General features: G+C 50.2%; 1 protein-coding gene and 1 long non-coding RNA gene across 20 annotated transcripts in view; one reads left to right on the top strand and one right to left on the bottom strand.

Annotated features, from left to right (window-relative positions):
• The window catches only part of KCNMA1 (potassium calcium-activated channel subfamily M alpha 1), a 775,994-nt gene that overhangs the window by 244,562 nt on the left and 514,407 nt on the right, over window positions 1-17,025 (top strand). For all 19 annotated transcript variants that reach the window (XR_014249397.1, XR_014249398.1, XR_014249399.1 and 16 more), the window contains one exon: window positions 6,598-6,759. Coding sequence is in view for 16 of the 19 variants with exons in the window: in XM_082408745.1 (XP_082264871.1) it covers window positions 6,598-6,759 (162 nt within the window). In the remaining 3 variants the exon portion in view is untranslated. The remainder of the gene's footprint in view (window positions 1-6,597; window positions 6,760-17,025) is intronic.
• LOC309604608 overlaps window positions 1-17,025 on the bottom strand; it is a 555,802-nt gene that overhangs the window by 137,434 nt on the left and 401,343 nt on the right. The window lies entirely within an intron of this gene.

Here is a 17,025-nt window from a genome sequence, read left to right as displayed (position 1 = left end):
CTCTCACTATCGCGGCCTCTCTTGTTGCGGAGCACAGGCTCCAGACGCGCAGGCTCAGTAGCTGTGGCTCACGGGCCCAGTTGCTCCGCAGCATGTGGGATCCTCCCAGACCAGGGCTCGAACCCGTGTCCCCTGCATTGGCAGGCAGATTCTCAAGCACTGCGCCACCAGGGAAGCCCCCCCTTCCTCCTTTTTATACTTCTACCCTCCGTACGTACGTCCTTCCTTCCCTCCCTCCTTCCCTCCCTCCCTCCGTCCCTCCCTCCCTCCGTCCCTCCCTCCCTCCTCCTCTCCTTTCCTCCTTCCCCCTTCCTTCCTGCCTTTCACCAAGATGCATTAAGTGCTTACTTAGTCTGAGCTCATAATGTTTCATTGTTGAGGATACAGCAGTGAACAAAAGAGACGAAAATGCTTCCCCTCATGGAGCTTACAGACAGTCGATGATGATCAAAGTATTCAGGCTGCCAGATGGTGGGATAAATGCTCTGGAGAAGCGTGGAGCGTAGAGGAGGAGTGATGGGATCGGGGAGGGTTGGAGGGCTGGGGTGACATGTTCGGGGGGGGGACAGGGAAGTGCTCCCCCGTACGGTGAGGATTTGAACAGAGTGTGAGGTGAGGGAGCAGCCAGTGCGATCAGCCCCAGCTTGGAGAGGGCCTGGAACATTCTGGCAGCACAAGGAGGCCAGTGCAGCTGGAGCGAGCAAGGGAGTGAGTGGGAGGCCTGTAGGATGAAGGCAGGAGCGGGCAGATTGGGGGGTTGCACTGTGTGAAGTCTATGACTTGTGCTTCGACTGGGATGAGAAACCCCAGGAGGGGGTCGGCACGGCAGCGACATGATCTGACTTACATTTTGAAGCGTAGTTTTCCTCCCAGGCAATGACTGCTTAAACAGCTTCCCAGATCTAACTGAAATGTAACTAAACCCGAGGCAGACTTGGAGCTTTGCAGGGGGTGGGTGGCCTCAGCAGGGATGATCAAGGTGACTCTGGAATCCTCCTCCATCCCTACAGGTGTGGTGCCCAGGGTGGCCTTGGCACCTGGCACCTGGGGGTGAGTGAGCCCAGCTGGGCAGGAGTGGCAGAGGCTCATAGGGAGGGTGTGGCCAGCACAGCGGGCCACCTGGAAGGACTTGGCAATGCCAACATTCTGCTCGTGCCCAGGGAGATAACCAGGCCCTGCCCAGCAAGGTGCAGGCAGGTGGGGATCCAAGAGTTGAGCCATGATGCCATCTTTGCCCACCCTTCGTAAAGAAGCTGGTACTTTCAGAAAGTGCTGTGCTCCACCTTACCCCAGATTATATGGCGGGATGTATATCTGTTTACAGAAGAGGCTTTGAGAAATGAAATGACTTGTCCAAGGCCATCCAGAAGAGCTGGACTTGGGTATTTTTTGATCCTCAGAGCTCTTCGTACCACACCACAGCCTTGAGGCTCCCAGGATACTGGGTCCAGTGAAGGAAGGGTGAGAGACAGAGAGACAGCCTGGATCTGAGGACCCGAAGCGGTGGGGTCCTGGGGTTAGCACAGGCCTGCTCTCCCACGCTGGGCCAGGGCAGCTCCCACTGCTGGGGAAAGCTGGGATGTTTGAAGATGAGACGTGTTGCCCTGTGGGGCTCCCACACCCAACCCCCCATACCAGGCCAGGTGGAGGCTTCCGCTGGCCCTGGGAACGCTCGGGCTCCAGATTACAGGCTGGCGAGGCAGGGATCTGCTTGGGAGTGATGGGTTCCCTTGGGCTAGATTTGGTGGAATCACCCTCTTGGGGAGGCAAAAAGAGGGAAGAGAATAGAGCCAGCTGGGGGTTTGTGTCTTGGCTTGGTGGTTCCCAGGTAGGCAGGGTGGCACTGGGTGTGTGACTTCCCTCCAGGCCCTCCGTAGTCGGGGTTGGCATCTGAAGGCGTGGCTGAGGTTCCATCTCAGGCTTTGGTCTTTGACATGGTGCTTCGGGGGAAATGCCCAAACATCCAGCAGGTATGTGCTCCGGACAGTGAGCACCTGGCAGGTGACTATGGCAGGTCCAGCCAGGCCTTTGGCCGCAGGGGACATAGGAGGGGCGAGGCCCTCCGTGACCATGTCAGAAATCACTGAGGGGGATGGGGAGGAGGCAAGAAGGGGTGAGGCCACGTGCCCAAGCCCGGCCTGTGAGAGGCTGCCTGTGTGGGCCTGCGATGGCGGGGGGCTGCCGGCCACCCTGCTCCCCAGTGTCCACGCAGCCTCCTGTACTTTCACCCTCACCCTACAGCCCTCCCCATCCTGCAGTCCAGGCACTGAGATTAGAGACCGTCAAGTGTTGTCCTCAGGAGGCAGCTATGGCTTCTTTTGCGCAAGACTCTGGTGGGAGAGAGGGCAAGACCCAGCCTCAGGAGGGTGGCTGCGACTGGACCTCCGCTTTCCAGGACGTCCCCAGGCCCCGCCCAGTCTCATCTTTTCCCTGCTCCTCCCTCCTCCTTATTCCTCTCTTCCCTCAAAGGCATCCTTTTCTCTGTTTCAGAAAATCTCTGATGGTCTGTCTGAGGCTAGGGTAGCTGGAGCCTGTAACTGGTGGGGTTCTCTCTTACACACATGCACACTCTCTCTCTTTCTCTCTGTCTCTCTTTTTTCCCGGAGGATGAGCAGGAATCAGGGCCAGTTCACTCCTGACACCAGAGGGAGCCTGTCTGGCCCGACTCAGGAGTCCTCCCGGCAGAGCGGCGGGGTCCCTCTCTACAGTGGGAAGTGGAAGGCGTGGGGATGGAGGGACGCCCACTTTGCGGGGCACAGGAGAGACAGCAGTGTACTGGGATCCAGGGGGCAGCCTCCCTCTGGTCCCCAGTCGCCTCATCACAATGGGAGGTTGATCTGACGGAGCTTAGAGTCAGAGGGATCTAAGAGGTCACTTGGTCCAGGGATGACTCTGTAGGCATCCCTGCCCCCACTGTCCTCCGCACAGCTCCTGCTGGAACCTGCCCAGAAGCTGGGCATTTACCTCCTGGTGGCCTGTTACCTAGCTGAAGCCTCATAGCTGTTAGAATCGACGCTCATTCATCCTCTGTTCTGTAATTATTTATTACGGTGTCCCTCCCAGAGCCCCCAGTCGATGGCGCGGTTTTAACTGAATATCCTTGGAGCCAACCCGTCCCACAGCAGCTGTAACTACCACGCCCCAAGCCCTGTGCTAAGCACTAGTGCATTGCTTATCTCACATAAGCTTCACCACCACCTTCCTGGGGTCTGCATGCCTGTCCCCAATCTTACATGGAGGAGGCTGAGCTTGTGAGCTAACATGTCCCAGGTAGCCAGCTTGTAAGTGGCAGAGCAGACCTAAGCCCAGATGGGCTTGCTGCTTCCAGCCCGAGTTCTCAGGCTCTGTGTGCCTTCCCCTGAGAAATACCTGCTCTCAGTTGGCCTGTCTGTAAAATGGGGATCATTCCACCCGCCTGTCGTATTTATTACAAGGTCTAAGCAAGATAATGCAGAGAAGGCACTTAATTTTTAGTTGCTGGCCCCCAGTTCTGGCTTGGTAAATGGTGGTCAGTCGCTATTGTAATGGGCTCTGTTCCTTACCACTCCTCCCCCCAAACCCACCCCGTGTGTCCCCAGCAAGACCACTTAACCTCTCTGGGCCTCCGCCCCCTTTCTCCGGAGCAGGAGTTACACCTGCTCCCGATGAGGGATGCTCGGCCAGAGTGAGGTCAGTGGTGCAGAGGGGCTTTCCCTCCAGGCCGAGGAGCGCTGACGTGGCCTGGCGTCAGGCTGTGTGATGTGCTCGCCTCCCTGCTCCCCCAGCTCCCCACCCCCAGTCCTGCCTCCACAAGTAATTAATTACGCTCACAACATCTTGTGTAAGCGAATAATAATGAGAGCATTATCTCCCTTTCGTCTGTGTTTTTCCTTGCCTATCGTAAAGTAATTAAAATAATGAATGACTTGTAAAACAGTAGGTAAGAGGGCTGGCAAGAGAGCGTTATCTGCCATATACCTCTTGTGCTCTGAATTACTGATGCATTGAAACCACTGTGACTGGAGAGGACTCCCTGACTCCCGGCCCTTTGCATGCCGATTGCCTCCTCCAGGGTCCGCCAGGTGGCTGGGGAGCCTGCACCCCCAGGACTGAGGAGCAGAGAGCTAGCTGGTCCTTCAGGCCCCCAGGCTGTGGCCCTGCACCAGCTCAGAAATGTCTCTGGGAGGCACTGCTCAAAAGGAGACATAAGAGCCTCTGATTTGAGGGCCCTCCCTTTGCCCTGATCTCTTCCGTGTCTGGGCGAAGGGAGAGGCCAGGACTGAGCTGAGGGTTACGATTCATGTTCCATTTCACATCAGGGCAGTGATGATCAAGTCAGGTCAGAATGATTACAAGCAGTGGCGCTCGAACTGGGATTCCCAGAGCAGCAGCTGCAGCATTACCTGGGAACTTGATAGAAACGGGGGTTTGGAAGTGGGGCCCAGCACTGTGTGTTTTCACGAGTCCTCCAGGTGGTTCTGACGCTGCTGAAGTTTGAGAACCACCGCTAGAGTGTCTGCGCTTCCAGGAGAAGAGGGAGGTGGGGAGACTAATTCACGAAACGTGTACTGTGTGCCGTTGGACACTATCTAACCCAGCCAACACCTATGGGGCAGGCAATATTGTCCCCATCTTACAAGGAAGGGGCAGGAGACCTGCATCTACACCTTCAGTTACTAAAAGGTGCCACGCAGCAGGGTCTCTGTCTCTTTCAGGACACCCACCTGTGCAGTCTCCACGTGGCTGAGACTTGGGGCCCTAACAGGTCATTGGGACTGGCCTTAGGTGGCTTGGGCAGCTGGCTCCACAGATGTCGGCAGACGGCCCCCAAATACGCCCACCCTGTGCCCCTGCCCCAGGCCTCCTTTTGGACTCTTCCAGCGCTGGGGGGCCCAGTGCACTTGGAAATGAAACATGAGCGCCCGGTGTTACTGATGCTCCATCTGTTTGCCCAGCGTCCCTGAGTCGGGGTGGCTGGCGGGGAGAGAAGCAGGCATGAGGAGCAGCTTCCTGCCTGCCTACAAGTCCCCAGGTGGATGACTCACTCAGTGCCTCCCAGCCCTCCTTTCCTCATTCTGGCCCACCCCCACTCACTGCAGATAAAGATTTTCACCTCTGCCTCTGGATTTTCCTCCTCACTCCAATTCACAATGATCCCCAGGGTCAGTTTGTTTTGTTAATTAATTCTAGCATTTTAAATGATGAACGTAATTTTGCTGGCATCTTTTTAAACATCTGTGTCTGCAAAAATAATCTCAATGGTTATTTGAGTAGGGGGCCCAGTTACATTTAAATTTTAGACAATGAATGTGTTTTTAGTATGAGTATGTCCCATGCAATATTTGGGACATACTTATACTGAAAAATTATTTGTTGTTTATTTGAAATTCAAATTTTGCTGGGTTTCCTGTATTTTATTTGGCAACCCCTAAGCCCAGGCTCTATAGTCAGTGAGGGGCTGACATTCATAACCCTTTTTATTCCTTCTTTCATATTTATTGAGCCAACCATATACTAGGCTCTCTTTTAGGCACTCAGGATTCAGCAGTTGGGGGAGGCAGACTGTAAATTAAATAAGTAAGAGAATTATGGAGTGTGTTAGAACTTTTAAGTGCTTTGGAGAAAAACAAAGCAGAAAGGCAGTGCTGTCAGAAGACAGTTGGAATTTTAAAAGGGTAGCCAGAGAAGAAGTATTGAAAAGGTGATATTTGAGCAAAGATTTGAGAGAGGTGAGGGAGTAAGCCATGACCCTCCGTGGGAGAAGAGTATTCTAGGCAGAGGGCACAGTGTATGCAGAAGTGTACAGTTTAGGACCCCATGTGGGGCTCAGTTATCTGATGAAGTCAGCCTTGATCCTCAAGCACATTTTTAGCTACAAAGGGGAATTTATTTCCTCCTGTAACTAAAAAGGTCTTGTGTGGATTTCAGGCACAGCTGGATCCAGGTGTTCAAAATGATGACATCAGTATTCTGCCACTTCTCCTAGTTTCCTCTGTGGTGGCTTCATTCTCAGGGAAGGATTACCTTTCTTATTCTTTCCAGCAAAAGTCCCAGGCTTGAGTCATACTGGGTTGGCATGGGATCACATAACCATCCTTGGCCCAATTGCTGTTGCCAGAGGGATGGACTGGTCTGATTGACGAGTCTCCATTCCTGGAGACAGTGTGGACCTTCAGTCCCTTTTGAACCACACAGACTGAGATGAGGAGATGGGGATTTTTTTTAGGAAAGTAGGGTGCATCCGTGAGAAGGGTATGAAGGCTGGGCAGGTGGAGATTACAGAATGCTGACCTCACTTCCTGTCTAGCCACTCCGTGACCCTAGACAGGATGGTTTCCCTCCTGAGTTTTATGACTTTTTTCTTTAAAATAAGAAGAGAATAATTTTATTCTTCTTTCTTTCACAAAGATATTTTAAGAGGAAACAAAGGAAAGATCCTTTTTAAAAAGATTAAAAAAACAATCAAAGCCATAATCCGTCCCTTCTTCCCAACCCCTGTACCTTCAAGCCAGTGCCCACCTCAGCGGGGGCCCATCTAGCTTTGATTCTTTTGGGTAGATTGTGTTTTTTAAATCCGCTTGGTGGCTACGTCTCATCCCTTGTTCTCTCTGTTGCCAGGAGGCCCAGAAGATTAACAATGGCTCAGGCCAGGCGGACGGCACTCTCAAGCCAGTGGACGAAAAAGAGGAGGCGGTGGCAGCCGAGGTCGGCTGGATGACCTCCGTGAAAGACTGGGCGGGGGTGATGATATCTGCCCAGACGCTGACCGGCAGAGTCCTGGTGAGTCCCCAGCTCCCTCCTCACACGAGGAAGTCTGCTGTCTGGTCCGTGATCTCTCTGTTTGTGGGGATGTGATGTTTCGCTGGGTCTTCTCCAGGCCATTGGCTATTGGGAGGTGGGGGTGAAGGGCGAGTGCTTACATGTGGTCGTGGAGGAGAGGCTGGGGTCTTTGTGCTCAGCTGAGCCAGTGATTTGTGGGGCATTTGCAGAGCGGACCAGTGTTTGTGGCAGAGAGGGTCTGTTGGAGAGGATGTAGAGAACTTCCTCTGCTAGCAGAATAGGTGTGCACGTGCACACACACAGTGCACACCCAGACACACACGTGCACACAGCTTGACAGTCTTGGAGAGGAGAAAGGGTCAAAGAAATGTGTGCTCAGAATTCTGCAGAGGCTTCATAAATGCCGGAATCCAGGGAGTTCTGAGTGAGCGTGCGCGCGCGCGTGTGTGTGTTTGGTGGCCTTCTGGGAATGTTACTGTTGTCCTCTGGCTGCCATAGTTTTCTAGTCTCCTGCCCTGTGTCATCAGGGTCCTGCTCCTGGTAGAAATCCTCAGTCATGCTGGTGGGTGAAACTCGTTGGCAGCCCACCTGAGACTGCTGGCCCCGTGTTTGGAGCGTTGCTCGTGTGACCTTACTTCTAAGGAGGCTGTCTCCTAGCCCCACCTGCAGCCCAGACTCATCCTGCCCCTTCTCTGTGCATTTCCCGCATTCTCTCTGATCTGCTTGTGTGGAGCTTGGCTTCACTGATGGGCCTCCTGAGCTCCTGCTTCTTGGCAGGGATTGTGGGTGGGACAAGCCTGTAGTGACCAACCATCCCTGTTTACCTGGGGGACCTGGGGCATGGTTCTTTTGGTGCAAAGACTGGGAAAGTTGTGGGCGAACAGGCATGAGTTGGTCACCCTGGTCAGGCCAGGCTCCTGCCGTCGATGGGCTCCATCCCTGGGTAGCCCTGTCCACCAGCTTTCTTGAGTCTGATCAGAGTCAAGAGTTTCCCTGAGAAGGATGTCACATTCCAAATAACTTGTCGTGATTCTGGAAGCTGTTTTGTATGGGCTGCCCTTCCTGGACCTGATGCTGGGGCACAGTCACGAGTCATTTGGCTCAGAGGTAGAATGAATGGGGGTGTCCAGATGGTTGGGGGGATCAGAGATCAGGCAGGGAAGCTGGAAGATAGATGCCATCACTCTTGATGTTTCATGGCAAAAACTCAGTAGAAGGTGACCCTAGATGTTGGGAGATGGTGAAATTTCACCCATCAGAATCCTTCTTGGGGGGGGGAACTCTACATTATGTTTGGGATAAATATCTCACAAACCGCTTGAGGGAAGGAGTAAGTCACTGAATGTCATGCTTGAGTCACAAAGGTGGTGGCCAAAGAGCCTTCAAGGAGAACAGGGCTCTGTTAACTTGAGGGACCACTGGGAGCTGAGCCTTCTGAAGAATCTGGTTTTGAAGCCCTGGCTGATGTGAACTGGTGGCAAAATAGAAAGCGGAGCAACTTAAAGCTGGGATTTTGGAAAGGAGGAGAGAGAAAGTGGTGAGGCCAGTTGCTGTGTGGAGGAAGACGGAGGGGGACAGTCTGGGTCGGTGGGACCCACGAGAGACTGGGCAGCCCTGAGTGTCTCGTGAGGAATTGAAGGTGGCTAGTCGTGGGCTGTGCTGTGTGACCACCACCCTCATCTCCCCTCCAGAGTCTTCTGTAAAGTCCCTGTTGCTTTTTCACACTTGTGTGTGAGTGGATTCTGCGTGGAAAACTGAAGGAGGTTGAATTCTGGGTCTGGGCATTTACATGGGATGAAATAGAGGCAGTGCATTCTATATGTATGGCGGTGATGGATGGGAAACAGCAGACAGTTTGGTTGTACACACGTGATGCCTGGTGCTCCCCCGTGGCCACCGAGGACCATCCTGATTATCTTCATCAACATCATCTAAGAGATACTGAGCACCAACTTTGGGGCAGGTGCTTTTTCATATCCGTGAAAAACAAGGAATGATCCTGATTCCATTGCACCGTGGATGGAAGCTATTGAAGGAATGTCTGGAGGAGAAATGCTATGAGTACACACATTGTGTGTGAATGTGTGGTGGGGAGGCTGAGTGTGGGGAAGAAGGGGGTCAAGAAAGCCTTCACAGGGCTTCATGGGGGGAAAGCCTTTGAGCTGAAACTTCCATTTCAAGATGAACCGAGCACATTTGATGATAGAGACGATATCAGAAATAAAAACATAGCCGAGCTTGAAAACAAGGGACTGCCTAGCGGGCCAGAAGGTGAGAAGAACACCTAATAAAACAGAAGGCATTTGAGTTGAGCTTGGCAATGTGGGTTAGGATCCTGAAAGTCAAAGGAGAAGAGGAAGTGATTCCACAGTGAGGGAGCAGCAGGAAAAGAGCAAGTGCATGGTGTGCTGTGGGAATGAGGCCTGGGCTGCCAACACAGAGGCACCTGAGGGGCAGTGAGACTGGGAAAGTGGGCTGGAGACAGCTAGTCAGGTCTTGAAATGCCGAGCTAAAGACTTTGGAGTGCATTTTGCAGGAAAAGGAGATTTTGAGGGAGGGGCATCGTGATTGGTGATTGTGCCGAGAGAAGCACAAATGGGCAAGTAGAGGCTAAATTGGTGAGGCAGGAGCTCAGGGAGGCTAGGGCGGTTGGGACGGTGAGCTCCTGGGTCAGGACACAACAGGAGAGGATTGCTGCAGTGGACCCCGTGAGGCAAGGCCTGAACTAGCAGCACGCGGCGGAGGCAGGTAGGTGACGTGTGTGATATTTGGAAGTAGAAGCCACAGGCCATGTGCACCCAGCAGCCACCTGGGTACTACTGCTGACAACGACATTATTAAGAGCATCTTGGGAGCCAGGCACTGTGCTAAGCCCTGTACATTATAATCAGGTTGAAGGGCAAGGACCATGTTGTATTCGTTGCATATCTCCCATTTTGCTGTTGTGTTGTTAGGGGTTCATGACGAGGAAGCCACAAAGCCATTCTTATCAATGAATTCATGTCCATTTTACAGTTGAGAAAACCGAGGCCTAGGAAGGGCAGTGAAGTGACAGAACCAGGCTACTAGTACCTGCAGGCCTCCGGACTCCCCGTCCAGTGCTCTTCCCGTGTCGTTACTTCCCGTTTGAAGATGATACCTTCTTTTTGAAGCCACGGTCAGCTCTTGCTTTGGCTATGACATTTTGACATTACTGTCTCTGAGCCAGTTAGGTCCTGAGGCTGCTTGACCTGATTGTTTTAACATTTGTGTGGACAAGCATGGTGCACCCAGGCCTCCTTGCCTGGGACTGCGCATGAGGCTAGCTGCTCTCCGAAGGTCTCCTTGGAGAAAGTGCTGCCTGGGCTGCTCTGGTGCGCTCAGGATGGAGCAGTCCCGCTGCCCAGAGAGCAGGCAGCTCAGGGTTCAGGCGGTCCCTTCAGAACAGGCCTCTCCTTTAGAGACGGCAGGTCCTTGCTCTGAGCAAGGAACAGATTTCACATTGCAGGCTCCATGCTCAAGGGAAAGTAGCTCTGCCTGTTCAGAACTCAAAGCTGTGTTTGTCCTGAACTGCCCCAGTGTTTATCCTTGCAACAATGGGACTCAAGCGAGACTAGACACCAGCTGTGCAGTTTCCCTTTTCAGTGTTTAATGTGTTTTCCTTGGCGCCCAGCTCAGGAGCTTGGGCCCTCCACATCTGGGCCCCTTTCTCACCTGTCTCATTGTCACAGGTGAGAGTTTCAAAACCAGGGCATGGTGGGTAAGGCCCAGCTGGGGAAGGATTCGCCAAGACAACCTCAGCGTATCAGTAGATTCACTGGTTGCCCAGGATCTCTCAGATGAGCGCATCATTCATTCAGGAAGCACTTATTTCTCACCCGCACCAGGCACTATTCCAGGCACTGGGCATGGGGCAGTGAGCACCAGAGATCCAGGGTGTGAATTATTTACGTTGATAAACTAGATAAAAAGTTGTAGAGCTCAGTGTAAACAGTGGCAAATGCGAGTCACCATTTGCAGGCGCTTCTAATAGTTAACTCTTGGAGCTTCATCATCAAAGTGAGAAACATTCCTTGACCAGTTCTCAGAACAGCCTGTCTTTGTCTTGTCTCTCTCCTCGGCACTCAGGCTTAGCTTTACAAAAGCAGCGAGACTGCATAGGGCCTTCTCTTGGAGCGATGGCTGAGGGATTCTGTTTCCAAGTGCACCCCCAAACTGTCAAGGATTACTGCTTCCCTTATCGTTTTGTAAAAGTAAAAATATTTATTATTTTCTGATTATAAAGCTGGTGTGTGCTTAATTCAGAATTCGGGAATATACCAAATGATGATCATTTCCACCTTGGGATTTGGAGTCGGTCCACAATGAGGGACATTTCAGCGTTGCAGTAAATGCCATTGAGATGCCTCGCAGCTGTTTGGGTGTTGCTGGGGACTTAGTTCCCTACGTCTCACGTTATCTGCTTGTGCACAGACGTGGGTACGTTCTTCGTGCCAGGATTGCTGTGGTCCTCCTGGTGAACCTCCAGTGAACAATCTAAATTGGGAAAGGGATCCTGGCCCTTTTTCTGTAGTGGCTGCTGGGAGCCAAGTTTGTGGCCCATTGAAAATACACAGCATCTCAGGGTTTGCCGTCTATGTATTCGCAGCCTCCCGGCTTCGTCTTCAAGTGTATTCTCTCATTTCCCTTTTGCCTCCTATTTGAACTTTACACGTGTGTGGTTACATGCTCCATAGAGTTTTGTGAGCTGAATGAAATCTTTCTAAGAGTAAGGCAGTACAGGCAGGCCTCGGAGATATTGCAGGCTCGGTTCCAGACCACTGCAATAAAGCGAGTATCGCCATAGAGCAAGTCACACGAATTTCTTGGTTTCCTGGTGCATATAAAAATTATGTTTACACTGTACTGGAGTCTGTTAGCTGTGCAGTAGCGTTATGTTTTAAAAAAAACACTGTACATACCTTAATTAAAAAATACTTTATTACTAAAAAATGCTAATCATCATCTGAGCCTTGAGCGAGTCATTTACTAATATCAAAAGATCATTGATCACAGGTCATCATAAGAAATGATGGAAAAGTTTGAAATATTGTGAGAATTACCAAAATGTGACACAAAGGCATGAAGTGAGCAAATGCTGTTGGAAAAATGGCCCCTATAGACTTGCTTGAGGCGGGGTTGCCGCAAACCTTCAATTTATAAAAACAAACAAAAACAACACAGTATCTGCGAAGTGCAGTAAAGCGACTTATGCCTGGATATGTAAATAAAAAGGGTAAGAAGCACAGAGTGGGCTTTTGTATTGTTTGGTTGTACTTTACAGAATCATAGGCCAAAATTAATATTAGAGATTGTCTAGTTCAGGGTTAAGTTTTTCTGTAATGGGCCAGATAGTAAGTATTTTAGGCTTTGCAGGCCATAGAGACTCTGTCACAACTATTTCACTCTGCCATTGTAGTTTGAAAGCAGCGCAGACAATACATGGGTGTGACTGTGTTTCAGTAAAACTTTATTTATAAAAACAAGTGGTGGGCCAGATTTGTTTCATGGGCCATAGTTTACTGATTCTTGGTCTAGTTCAACTCCTTACTTTATAAACTAAGAAATTGTGAGGCAGAAATTGAAAGAAAATTTTTAGGAAGTGATTTCCTAAGACAATATAGTACAAGAGTGATACTACCAGTGAACCCATTTATAATGGGGAAATTTATGGACAGATACATACAGATAAATATAGGCACACACACACTCATACCATCTCCATTAGCACCTTGTTTCTGAATATTCACATTAATTTCCACATTAATCTCAGAGTGACTGTCTCCTTAAAAAAACTATGTATTGTGGACAAGCATGACCTCACCTCCGGGTGTAAGCAAAGTCTATAAATGGCTGGGCTGTGTAGCTGCTCAGCCCCTGTACAGATTCAGTCTTTTGTGCTCACTTCAAAGATTGGTCTTGCCAATATAGCTGTCAGCTCCTTGAGCAAAGATAGAGCGTTTAGAATGACTCTTTTTTGCTTATTTTCCTCATATTCCCATGCTACTACATTTAAATATTGCTCCAGGAAACATACACATCTAATCCATGAGCTGAAAATATATGCTACTTGCTTTACTGTCTGGGGGATGATTTGATGAAATGAGGAAGAAAAATGCCAGTCTTTCCCTTTATCTTCCTAAATATACTGCATGTGTGGCATTTTATATTAACATAGTATGCATAGCCTGGACCATTCTATCCTTATCTCCTAGGGCCCCCCAAAAAAATAAGTAACAAGTACGCCTTTCAAAGAGAAATAATCCTATTCGTCTAATAGAGTTAAACAGATATGTTCACTGCTGTGCTGTTTGCACCTGAAATTGGACAAGTTGAACAAAATGGAGGGCACATGGGCACAGCTTAATCACACAGGTGACATCATTGACTTCTTTTCTCTCTTTAGGTGCCTCATGGTGCTGGTGACAGTTCTCATTAGCATCCTCTACCTTTTGTTTTCAGTGGTGCCTGGTTGCAAATTCGCACACACCTCACATTTCCGTCTCACTCTCTCTTCCTCACCTCTGCTCCCTTCCCTTTCCCACTCCCTTTTTTTTTTTTTTTTTTTTTACATTTTAGGCAAATCTACATAAAATGTCTATATCCCCTGCAGATGATGCCCCATGTAGCAGAAAGATCATAGGTTGCATGGGCCTGTATTTTTACTAAGAATGCCCCCATAGTGAACAGGTAGATCCTGCTTTATGTGCAGTTGGGAATAAATTGAGATCTTGTCTGAGTTTATTTTAACTCTCCTAAGTGAGGCTTCTTTTAAAGGAACAGAGTGGTAATCCACCCCCTCCCAGGACTTAATAATGGCTCTTTATTTTATCCTGTGCATAAATAGAGTTTATATTTGGGGTATGAATCAGTAAATCAAAGAAGGTATCCTTTATTTATATTATTAAACATGAAAGTTTGTCTTTGATGAAAGGCACACTAGATTGCTCTAGATTTGTTACCTGGGACCCAGTGGGACCCAGCATCATGGGGTGAGAAAACGAGTCAGAGAAGTCACTTGAATTCAGCCGGGACCCATGGTAGGTAGTGAGCTGCCTGTCACTGGAGATGGTCAAAGAGAGGCAGAATCTCGTTTGGTGGCGCCGTTGCCGACGATTGGTCAGACTTCATCCTCATGGCTTTAGTTAGGTTATACAGAAAACTAAGATGTTAGAGATGCTCCAGAATAAAAATGCTTACCTGGAAGTTGAACAGACTTCGTTTCTCATCCCCTTTTTGAGATTGTCCAATGTGTATCAGCGTGTGAAGCTCGAAGAAGTCCTGCAGTAAGAAAGCAGAAAGACTTTGGCCCAGCATTTCCCACTCCCGTTTTACCACGGAACCCTTTCCCCATGAAACATCTGTGGGCATCACAAAGGACACGCTTTGGGAAACATTTAACCAGCCCAGGGATTGTCAAACTGTAACCCATGGGCCAAATCTGGCTCACTGCCTGTATTGTACAGCTCACAAGCTCAGGATGGTTTTTACATTTTTAAATGGTTTTTAAAAGAAATCTAAAGAAGCATGTTCTCTGACATGTGAAAATTATATGAAATCAAATTTCAGTGTTCATAAACAAAGTTTTATCGGGCCGCAGCCATGCTTTCATTTACATATTGTTCATGGCTGCTTTTGCAATGCACCCTACAGCAGCAGAATTGAGTAGTATCCACAGAGTCCAAAATATGCCACCCAAAAATAGTCACTGTTTGGTCCTGAAACAGAATGCACTTGGCAACTCCCAAACCAGATCATCAAGTTCCCCTTCTGGTCTGTGACTGGCCACTGTAAGTGGCCAACAGGACTTGTTCCCATGATTCAAGGCAGTGGATAAAATGTACCATCTAGCCCCTTCTTACGGAGACCCTCTACATTTACTTCCACAAGCTCAACTAAATGATACGGTAGAGATGGGGACACAGAGGCCAGAGCCAGGTGGCCCCCCAAATTCCACAGCTGGCTCAGCATAGGAATTTCCCCTTCCCGAGGTCAGTGGACTGTGTCTGGGAATTCTGTAGCAGGGTCACTTTCTGTCTCCCCCTCCACCTGCCTGCACCCCCTGCAGTCGGTGTCCCCCAGGCCCCGCCCGGTAGCCCCGCCTCTAGTCCCTACCATGGAAGACACCCCTGACCCAGACCTGCAGGCCAGGTGCCTCAGCCATGCCAGCTGCCGGGCTGTGCTTCCGGTCTGCGCTTCTGGTCTGCAGGCCCGATGCTCTATGTGCCAGCCTCTCCAGCATCTTCGGTCAAGAGCAGCCGTTAATTTTACTAGCTGGTGGGTTGGCTCCTCTAGCCTCCCGCCGTGAGAGTGAAGGAGAGTTTCAGAAGTCAGTCCTCGCAGAGTTCTGGAGAGAGGAAGAACCTCCTGGCGCAGGAGCAGCTTGCTTCGTCCCGGCTGTTCATCCCTGGCTCCCACGGCCTCTGGTGGCAAGTATTGGATTGGCCAGAAAGTTCGTTCGGGCTTTTCCGTAACACCTTACGGAAAAACCCGAACGAACTATTTGGTCAACCACATACTTACGCTGCTGCTGCTTCTCTCCTCTGGGGATTTTGCTGGGAGTGGGTGTCTGTTTTGTTCTTCTGTCTCATCCATTTGTCTGCTTATCCATCTATGGCCACTCATCCATCCATCGATCCAATCCACATAACTTCACTGGTGTTCCCTGGCACACAGAACTGAATGCAGCACCCAGTCAGTGGATGCCCGGTAAATAAGGCAGGACGCTCAGGGCTTTCCCTTGTCTCTGTTCACTCTGTTTCAGCTTCTCTGTCTGGGCTGGGAGATAAGAGTCCTGCCCATGGCTGATCCAGCATCATCTGAATTGGGGCTTTTACTCTCTTTTGCTCTCCATCTGGCCTGGTGTCTCATTTGTTTGGAACCAACAGGAAGGATAGGTGGAGCACTTAGCATCCCCAAATTGCCAGCTCCTGCTTTTCCTCTCTCCCTGGGACGTGCATCTTTGGGAAGGGATGCCTTGGCCCGTGGAGGGCTGCTACGTGTGGTACTGCAGGGCAGTTAGGAACCCAGCTTCTGCAGTCATTCTGCTGAATCTCAGCTCTGTAGGGCTTTTCCTCTGGGCTAGTTGCTTCATTTTGGTGCCTCAGTTTCCTCATCTGTTCAATGAGCATAATAATAGCCCCTGCCTCTTAATGTTGTTAGGAGGATTTGATTCATCAACATATGTAAAATGTTCAGAATAGTGCCTATTACGTGGTTAGTGCTTAATAAACATTTGCTATTGTTATTTTTGTTATTATTGAGTGAGCCTAGTCACCATGTCATGGAGGAAACGTGCTGGTTTGGAGACACACAGGGGTAGGGAGTGGAGGATAAACCCTTTCCTGTGACAGGGATGGAGCAGCCCTTAGACCTCACCAGACCTCAGATGTCATCTCAGAGTGCTGAGCTACCTCTGGGCATGGCCATCTGAAAGGAGTCTGAGTATCCTAGGCAGGCCTGAGTATCCCAGGATCCAGGTTTGGGTCCAGCCAGCTGATGATGTTTGGTCCATGCACACAATTCAGGCTCTGTTGTTTCTGAAGCTGGCTTATACCAGCCTGACTCCTCATTGTCCAGTCAGCCAGGAAATTCTCACTTCATATAGCTGTCCTGAGCTGGCGGGGCCGGAGGGCTGGCTGGGCTTTCCCTGGGAGCTGTACATTGTAGGCATGTGTGTCACAGGAAACACCCTGGCAGTATGACAGATGAATCTTGTGGAAAGAGGGTCAAGTGTAGTCACTGTGGTTCATGTATCCAGTCATCCCTGGATGTGGGGCGAGACTGACAAACACAGGGCTGGTTTCAGAGGGCACGTCAGCACCCTCTGATGTGGGGAGATGTCTTTAATGCCCATTTTGGCAGGCAGCAACCACAAATCCGTTGGAAGGATGCAAGGAAGTGTGTTAAGTCACCAGAAGATAAGGACACGAGTTCTACTGTACATGCCAGGCATCTTCTCTGAGCCATTCATCCGTTTCTTCAGACATTCCTGGAGCACCTGCGAGGTGTCAGACGCTATTGAAGTCACTGGACACATATTGGTTCTTCTAGCGAAATCTGTAGAGTGAAATCATCCCAAGTGTTGGAAGTGAAAATGTTATGTTGCATTTTGCTACAGTGCTTCTGGGTGGCAAGGTTTTTGAAGTAGTTTGGTGATAAATCAGAGTCTGTGACCTCTCCATCCATCCTTGGACAGGCCTGGGGGCCCAGGTCTTCTAATCCTGATCATATATCCTGTGTCTTCCT

This window comes from Balaenoptera borealis (assembly GCF_965194805.1).
Source record: "Balaenoptera borealis genome assembly, chromosome: 10".
Lineage (NCBI taxonomy): Eukaryota > Metazoa > Chordata > Mammalia > Artiodactyla > Balaenopteridae > Balaenoptera > Balaenoptera borealis.
Note: the sequence above shows the minus strand (reverse complement) of the source record. Positions and strands in the feature narration are given on the sequence as shown.